At 37.3% G+C, this 9888-nt stretch overlaps 1 protein-coding gene across 1 annotated transcript in view; it reads left to right on the top strand.

Moving 5' to 3' along the window:
- LOC117181115 overlaps window positions 1-5562 on the top strand; it is a 6767-nt gene extending 1205 nt beyond the window's left edge. Inside the window, exon 2 of the mRNA XM_033373683.1 lies at window positions 4958-5562. Coding sequence (XP_033229574.1) covers window positions 4958-5562 — 605 coding nt within the window. The remainder of the gene's footprint in view (window positions 1-4957) is intronic.
- Window positions 5563-9888: the final 4326 nt, after the last annotated feature.

Here is a 9888-nt window from a genome sequence, read left to right as displayed (position 1 = left end):
CAAATGAATTATTTGTACAATATCGAACCAATATTTTATCACTAAATCATTAAAATGATAATATAATTAGCTATCTCAAAATTGTATGAAATTAAAAAATATCTTCATTTAAAAAAATGATAACGTTGGAAATGAAAGTTGTTTATACTTGATAATAGATGTAATTGACCAGAGCGCCTCACCGTGGGGACTGGTCGAACCAATCAAGTTCGTCACAGGCATCGTAGAAAGTATACCTAAGAACATCATGACCTAATACCTCAGTTACAGGTCAGCTGTGAAGATTTGAACTGCAATGTTCACGAAACGTCGGCAAACAATTCGTAGTTTTTTACACGAGTGAAACCCGAAATATCTCTTTTTATCAAAATGAATCATCGTGAAAGCATAAAATCTATTATCAAGGAACTCTACGGGGAGAGTATTCTTACTAAAACCTAAACCATTAGTTAGCTCAGGACTTCTCAAGGTGAGTTACTAACATCCTTAGCTTTTTTGAAAAGGTGCAGAGACAACAAAATAGTCCCAAAATTCTTACAACTGAAAAATAATTTGGGAACATCTAAATCCAAATCGATTCTGCATAATACAAGTTTGCTTCTCGTTAAAGAAAGAATACAGCATACTAAATTTCTTTTGCACACTACCTCTGAGAAACTATTAAAACTTCAGCTTTTCCTATCAAATACCCTCAGATTTGACATTTGGTCCACATTGGACCTATATCTCCAAAACTTTACGGGCTCCCAAAAATCCACAAGGAAAACATTCCACTCAGACTGATCGTCAGCGCAATAAACTCACCGACTTACAACCTAGCACGTTTCCTCGCTGCAAAACTAAATATTTTTACAGGAAACTCTATCACTCACGTCCAAAACTCATTTAACTTTATTCAAAAGATACAACAGATTCACATTCAACCCTGAGACATCATAGTGAGTTTCGACATAATATCTTTTTTTACGAAAGTACCAATCTCGGATACAATTGATATTATTAAATCTTTCACAAACTTCCCTTCCGAGCTTGTACCTTTGATAAAACAATTTCTCAATAATACTTACTTCTCGTTCAATAACCAATTCTACGAACAAACCTCAGGGGCAGCAATGGGATCCTCAATCTCACCTGTAATAACCAATGTCTTTATGGAACATCTAGAAAGTAAAATCTTCAACCAAGCCAAACTTAAACCAGAATTCTGGTTCCGTTCCCTTTATGACACATTTGTCATCTGGCGACATGGACAAGATGAACTAAATAAGTTTTTCGATTTTATCAATCAATTACATCCTAATATCCAGTTCACCATGGAAATAAAACAAAACGGAAAATTGCCTTTCTTGGACGTAGTAGTTTACATTTAGCTTCATGAATTATAGCCCTCCGCAATTTGATATCAATTCTACATATGATTACCTACGCGATCTTGACTTAGCAGATCCTGAAACCTTTAGTGGACAAAAAATCGAAATAGTAATTGAAGCCGATTGTTATGGCTCGCTTCTGTTGCCAGGGTTGTGCCAAGGGCCTCCTGGATCTATAACAGCGCAGTCTTCAATATTCGGATGGATTCTATCGGGTCCTATTCCAAACAAAAATCCGTAAACAACTTCGAGTCTCAGAATTAATCATGTTTCAACTTTGTCAGAAATTCGTTTTGATCTACAGAGATCCTGGGAATTAGAAGACATTCCGCAGCAATCTATGCTCACCGAAGAAGAGTAGCTTTGCGAAAATCACTTTTCTAAAACGCATTGGCGCAGTCAAGAAGGACGTTACGTTGTACGCCTTCCCATAAAAGAGGAATCTCTCGATTCTCTTGGAAAATCATTACCTAGAGCCTTATCTGCGTTGTATAGTGTGGAACGAAGACTCGCAAACAATGATAACACAGCCACACACAAAAAAAGTTTGCGGACCTGGTAACAAGACACACGTATTCCTATGGGTTTTAGGGCGCTGAATTCAAATTCGGTATCAAAAATCACCAATCACGTCATGATTGAGCCATAACCTCAACAAATGACGAAAAATCATGCACTGAGGCAAATAAATTTCAAAATAATGCCAGTGATGCAAATTTTCACTTCAAAAACATGTCGACAACTCTTGCCTGAAATAAACTTATTTAACATAACTTTACCCAACAGAACCTGACCTCACCTAACCTGAATTAACAGAAATTTATTGAACTGCACGTAAAGCTCTGGAAGCATATTTTCCCAGTAGCAAATGTGTGCTACATCGAATGGGTCAACTCGAGCCTAACCTAGAAATAAATCTAACCTAGCCTAACCTAACCTAACCTAACCTCACAAAACACAATTAAACTGATTGTGTTGTCGCGTTGTGTTTGCGGTACCGCTTGAATCAGCTTGGGCTTAACCTGCAAAGAGGTCAAACCTATTCTAACCTAAAAAAACCTGACCTAACCTAACCGAACCTAACTTCACGAAACACAATTAAACTGATTGTGTTGTCCCGTTGTGTTTGCGGTACCTTTTCATTCAGCTTCGGCTTAACCTACATAGAGGTTTAACCTATCTCAGTCTTAAATGTGTGCGATATTTAATAGGTTAACTCGATCTTAACGTACAAATGAATCTAACTTAATAGAACCTTACGAAATTGTGCTTAAAGCAACACAACTTAACTCAAGTGTTCCCATTTGTAACACAATAAGATTCATTTCATTGTACTACAGGTGGTTAAAAATTTAGACGCACATTACTCATTTGAAGAAACTTCGAAATACAAGTAGAATTGGCCCCATTTCAATTAAACTGAGAATGTTTGTATCAATTAAAATGTAGAACTGGAACTTAAACATGCAAATGAATAAGACTTTATTCAAAATTTTTTTCTCTCTGCTTTTCTTAGAATTAAGGGATATATTTATACTATCTTTCGTGTTTACATTTTATCTTGCTTTTTATCGTAATTAAATTGATTTACAGACCAACTCACCAAAATTTTCTGGAAACTTATCCAGATGGGAATCTATAAAGTGAAGTTTTAAATTCATCAAGCAGCCTAACTTTTTGTAGTTTCTTATCATTTTCTCAACAATATTCTCGTAGCCTGGACTTTTTTTGTTACCGAGGAAATTTGCGTTTACTGCTTTAAAACTTTCCCAAGCTTCCATTTCAATTTTCGTCATGTGGCTCACGAAATTAGTATCTCTTCTCAATATTCGAATCTGTGGTCCATCAAAGACTCCTTCTTCCAATTTAGCGTCTGAAACATTAGGGAATATAAGGGATATATACTTATAGCCTTGTCCATCTTTGTCTAAAGCCTTGACAAATTGTTTCATGAGCCCAAGCTTTATGTGGAGGGGTGGTAGTAAAATTTTTTCTGGATCAACGAGGCTTTGGTTGATGATATTATGAGAACCCGGTTTGAATGAATCTCTTAAAGGCCATTTGTGATTCGAATAATTAACTTTTTCTAAAAGCATTTTAACATTTTTATATTCTTCTTTGAGGAGCGTTGAGTGAGCTATAGGGATAGGAGCGTAAGTATTCGTGTTATGCAGTAAAACAGCCTTAATGCTGCGTTTTGACGAATCAATGAAAAGTCGCCATTCTTCGTCTCTGTACACAATTTTCTTCAAATGGTTCATTAGTCCGTTAACGTCAGTGCAGTACACTAAAGACGTCTCTTCGTCTTTAACGAAAAACTTTCTGAATTCTTTGTCTCTGTCGCAATAGAATGAAACTTTTGTCTTTGGCTCTAGAAGATTCCTTCTTTTTAGAAATGAAGCGGCAAATTCAGCGCCGTCTTTCGGTAATCCAAGATCTCTAATAAAATCATTCAGTTCTAGTTGCGACACTAATATTGGAACCTTCAATTTCATTTTATGCACGCCATATTCGTTATCTTTTTCGTCATCTTCATCGGAATCATCAGAACTGTTTTCTGTTCGATCACTGGTTTCACTACCGTCTCCATGACGTTGACTCTCAACTTCCATTCTATCATCTTCTAAAGCGCTTAAATCAGTCTGGCGTGCATTTTTATTGATTTCAATTGCTCTTGTGACTGTGCATATATTAATGTACGAAATGTTATTTTTATTTTTGACGTTGAACCCTTTAACGGAATTCATGCAAAAGTAGCAGTCCTTCGCAATAACGGTTTTTTTCCATGTGGTTGGTGCATAGTACTTGCGGTACTTGTTGTTGTTTGAATTTTTTAGACGATACAACATAAGTCTGCAGGAATTGCAAATGACGTGAGGAACCCATTTTGTTTCTTGGTACAGCAATTTACGGTGAAAACACTTTTCGTAAAAACTTTTCACTTCCTCGTCGATTGATTTTCGCAAACTGCTCACTTCATATTTACTGCAAATGTAACATGATGAATCTGAGCTATTCTTGCAGGCATGCGATTGAGAAATGCTGGTGGTTTTTTTTTCTTGTAGCATGAAACTCTACACCAACCAAGTGATCCATTGATGAAGACCTACGGTTGCATGATGACGACGTCGGAGAGCCCGCTTTCCCACCCTGACCAGACGCCGATACTGGGGTTTTTTCCTGCATCGTAATACACTTTTTACCTCATTCGATGTAGCACACATTTGCTACTGGGAAAATATGCTTCCAAAGCTTTACGTGTAGTTCAATAAATTTCTATTAATTCAGGTTAGGTGAGGTCAGGTTCTGTTGGGTAAAGTTACGTTAAATAAGTTGATATCAGGCAAGGGTTGATCCTCCACAGTTGTCGAAATGTTTTTGAAGTGAAAATTTGCATCACTGGCATTATTTTGAAATTTATTTGCCTCAGTGCATGATTTTTCGTCATTTTTTGAAGTTATAGCTCAACCATGACGTGATGGGTGATTTTTGATACCGAATTTGAATTCAGCGCCCCAAAATCCATAGGAATACGTGTGTCTCGTTACCAGATCCGCACACTTTTTTTGTGTGACTGTGTAATTTAGCCAAGAAATACAAAGAATTTCTTGATGAGTACGAAACAATCGGTCATACGCGACGAATCTTAGGTGATATCAAACAAACTCTATTGAGTTTCCCACCAGTATATTTGCCTCGTCATCCTGTAATTCGCGAGTCTCGTAGACCTACTCCCGTTCGACTAGTTTTTAATATATCTAGTCCCACTTCTTCTGGAAAGTCCTTAAATGATTCACTCATGGTTGGTTCAAAACTCAAGAAGGAATTGACAGCTGTCATCTTACGATGGCGAAATTACCGTTTTGGAATGACAGCAGATATAAGTAAATTGTTTCGTCAGATTCTGATGGACCCGAGAGATCTAGACTTACAAAGAATAGTCTGTCTCCGCGGACCTTCTAGACAATTGGTTGACCAATTAGTCACCGTTACCTATGGAATGACGTTATCCCCTTTTCTGGAAAATAGAGTTCTGAAACAATTAGCCGAGGACGAAGCTTCTTGCTTTCCCGATGCCCGTTTCATCCTTAAACGCGATTTCTATGTAGACGATGTTTTAATTTGGTGTCCAAACTTAGACTGCTTTTCATTCTTAGTAAACACGCAACACGTTGGAGTTGCTACGAAATGAATAGTTCTTTCTCTCATAGCCAGACATTATGATCCTCATGGATGGTTAGCTCCCATTATCATTGTAGCAAAAATATTTATGCAGGAGCTTTGGCTTCAAAAACTAGATTGGGATGAGATACTCCCTTCAGATCTACAAGAATGCTGGAATCAATATTATGAAGATTTACCCTTGCTTCAATACGAGTATCTAAAAATTCCGCGATGGAACAATCTAAGCGAAAACTCACTATCTATGCAATTACATGGATTCGCTGATGATTCAACCAAAGCCTATGGGACAGTAGTTTACTTAAGAGATGTTGACCATGAGCGAGCTATTAATTCAACTCTTCTGATAGCAAAATCAAAAATCGTTCCCATTATGACGACCAGTATTCCCCGATTAGAGCTGTGCGCAGCCTTACTATTAGCTAAGCTTTCGAAACAAGTTGAGAAAGAAATTAAATTACAAACGAGTTCGATATATTGTTGGTCAGATTCAACTACAGTATTATCGTGGCTTGACAAATTACTGTCCACCTGGCCTACATTTGTAGCAAATAGAGTCTCTTTGATACACTCAAGTATTCCAGCCGCTAAGTGGAATCACGTCCCTACAATCTTAAATCCTGCATATTGTGTCTCTCGAGGTGCCTCTGCAAAAGAATCATTATATCATTCGCTGTGGTAGCACATCCCTCCTTTTTTAAAACAGGCTTCTGAAAATTGACCGAGTATATCAGCCGAAGATTTAGAAAAAGAAAAGGAAAAGTGTCTGTTGACTTACAGAAAAAAAGACTGCGGCAAAATTAAAACAACAGGAAATTCCTGTCGGTTTATGTATCTTCTTATTAATCGCCAGAAATAACCTAAAAAATGAATTTTAACATGTGAAGAAATAAATAGAGCAAATATCTTCAGGTTTAGATTTCTTTAAAACCAAGAATTTCCAGTAAAAATAAAAGCTCTTCAGAGTAGGAATACCTGCAATAAGGCTAGTCCTTCAAAAAGAAAATGACCATTTCTTGATACGGATAAGCTCTTGAGAGTAAAAAGACGTTTAGAAAGCGCACCTATTCACTATGATACCAAACATCCGATAATATTGCCTAAACATTGTTCCACGAAATTAATAATAGAACAGCCGCATCTTAGATCATTGCATAGGGGTCCCCAGCTCACTCTGCACATTTCGCTACAGAGTTTTTGGATACTAAAGGCGCGCGACTCTGTTCGTCACATAATTAATCAGTGTATCACTTGTGTTAGACAAAGAGCAAAATTCCATCATAAATCATGGCTGACTTACCGACTGCTAGAGTGACAAGATCGAGGCCGTTCGAACATAGTGGTCTTGACTATGCAGGACCTCTTCTCGTTAGATTGGGTATTGGACGTGTTTATAAATCACATTAGGCTTTTTATTTGTTTAGCCTTGAGAGCTATCCATCTAGAATTAGTAAGCGATTCTACAACAGTCTTCTTCTTAGCTGCATTTAAAAGATTTGTTTCGAGAAAAGGCCTGCACTCAAACCTTTATAGCGATAACGGCACAAATTTTCAGGGCGCAAGTTAAGAATTAAAAAATGTTTTCTGAAAATTACGTGATGACGAAAATATGAGAAACTTTTCCGTCACCGAAAGCATAACGTGGCATTTTATTCTCCCTTATGCCTCTCATTTTAGCGGATTGTGGGAGGCGGGCGTCAAAAGTGTCAAGCACTTAGCTTTTTGAATGAAATTTTTTTTCAATTATATATTAATTAATAATAATAAGCAATATAATAATTTCAGAGTCTGTTGAGTTGCACGCCGATCAGGTGGGAGATAGATTATTTGATGCTTTTAAAATAAGAGTTGAACAAGCAAAACAAGGCAAAGGAATTTCGAACAATGGAAATCTTGCTCGTAAATTTCTTGACAGATCCGAAGGCGTTGCCAAAGCTCTAGATATTCATGAGCAGTTAGTTTGCTATTTCGCTACATATATCAAAGTTTATAAAAGTACCTTACAGATTAAAGTAGATGAGTTTAGAAATTTTAGTAATTTAATTTACAAACTCCACTATCTAAGATATCCATGGGCTCGCATGAACCCTACTGTGCATAAGTTTTCAGAACATGGTCCTGATATTGTGAGGCAGTTTCCTATGCCTATTGCGTTTTATGCAGAAGATACTCTCAAAAGCGCGCACAAACTTAACAGAGAGACAGTTCGTGAACATTCCCGAAGAATCAGTAGAGGAAAAAGTAGCCTGGACATATTCAACATCACAGTAGACCTGTCTGAACCGAGCATATCAATGGTTTATTTGGATAGAAGGCTGGACATGCATAAGAAAAGACCAATTCTGAGGAGATCAAACGCTTTTTGGTGTCAGGATAAGATAAAAACATTTAATAATAATTATCATAATAAATATAATTATTTAACCAATAGAATTGCATCTTCAGATATACCACCTTCTTCAAATATACCATTTCCATCCCTAGACAGGAGAATAATAGCGAAAAACCATCCATAAAAATGAGGATTTTAAAGAAATGGTGACTAGAATCGTTTTTACCGCCCACGAAAACCCTTTACAATGTTTTTCAGCAAATTTTCTGATTTTTAGCCACTTACCCCTTATTTCAACACCTAATGTAGGGGCTGATGATATCGTAATAATTTTTTCCTCAATCTGCATTACATTTACTACAATTAAAAAAAAATTTGTATCGATATCATGATTTCCCTTTGAGATTCAGCACAAAGAAAAGAAAAACGTCATCGATTTTTTAAACATGCTCAACCTTTCCCCTTACTTCAACCCCTAAAATAAGCAATGTAAGCATTCTCATATATTTTGCTTTAATCCACGTAACATGGACTTTATTTTAACAAAATGTATTCGGAAAACTCTATTCTTTCTCCTTATATTAGATTTTAAACAAGAAAAATGCAAATTGACCTATAGTGCGACGCCGATACGTGGGTGATGAACGGCGTGCTTGTAGACGATGTTGTATGGTGGCTCGCAGCACTGGAGAAGCTCTTGTCAGACTTTCCATGTTCGGCGGCTGAAGAAGTTTACTCGGTGCAGGTTTGTTCACAGATGTGACTTGCTCAGAGGTTTGACCAGTATTACTTTGCACTAAAGCCATGATGTCTATTTCTAGGATGTTATGGAGATTAGGAGCCTCTGTGTCTTGTAAAGACGGGTCTGGAGGAGAATGTTAAACAGCAAATGAGATCGTGTTCCTGATGTCTGGTGAAGTCTTTTCTATGCTGCCGTTCTCGGGTGCCACTGGATGTTGTTGACCACTTCCGGAAGTTGTTGCACTGGAACGGGTGAAGATGGTACGTTCCGCCATGATCTTTCTTTTTACGGGCGGTGTCCGAATCACTACGGCCGGGTCTTTTTTGCAGTCTCATCCTAATGTGAAGGTATTGGTATTGATAAAGGTATTGGTTTTATGTAAAATTTCACTTTATCGATTTTCATCAAATCTCCACGTTTTGAGACCCCCTGAGTCTAAAAAAACGATTTTTACGAAGGTGTCTGCCAATATGTAGGCTGTAGTCTGTATTTTATGGTCTGTATCGTGTAGGCACTATAACTTTCGAAAGATTAATCAGATTGGATTCTACTTTGGTACACCTTTTTAAGGCCTAAATAGAAAGAACTTGTTCGTAAACCAGCTATTCTTGACAAAAATTCAAAAAATGAGCACATTTTCAAAATATTCGAGACATTCTTTCAAGATTAAAAAATTCTATTTACGGCTATTTATAGCGCTCGTAAACGCGAACAATTTATCTCAATAAATTTTTTCTATAAAAAGAAAATTATCAGGGTTATAGCGATTTTTTCCAGATGAGATAGTAAATCTGGTTTTCCAAGGCGGCATCAATCCCTCTATGCACCCAACTATTTGCGGATGAACCTTTAAGATTTCCAAAAGACAGATGATAAGTTTATGGGAGGTTGAATCGAAAGCTTTCCGATAATCAATCCAGGCCATTGATAGGTCACGCTGCTAGAATGCTGCATCTTTGCAGATACATCTATCGATGAGCAGGTTCACCCGACATCCGGCTACGCCTTTCTTTGGGCCTCGTTGTTCATACATTCCTTGCCACACAGGTTCAATTGCCCGAACAATCCTATCGTCTAGCATAGCTGTGAATATCTTATAAAGCGTGTTCAGACAAGTTATTGGCCTGTTGTTCTTCGGGTCAGCTAAGTTGCCTATTTTAGGCAGGAGTATTGTGCGCCCTTCCACCAACCATTCTGGAATCGGCTCTTCCGACTTCAAATATGAGGTGAAAATACGGGCCAAATGCTGATGGGTTGAAGAA

The sequence above is a fragment of the Belonocnema kinseyi genome, chromosome 10 (assembly GCF_010883055.1).
Source record: "Belonocnema kinseyi isolate 2016_QV_RU_SX_M_011 chromosome 10, B_treatae_v1, whole genome shotgun sequence".
Classification (NCBI taxonomy): domain Eukaryota; kingdom Metazoa; phylum Arthropoda; class Insecta; order Hymenoptera; family Cynipidae; genus Belonocnema; species Belonocnema kinseyi.
The sequence above is the reverse complement of the archived record's forward strand: the minus strand, read 5'-3'. Positions and strand labels throughout refer to the sequence as shown.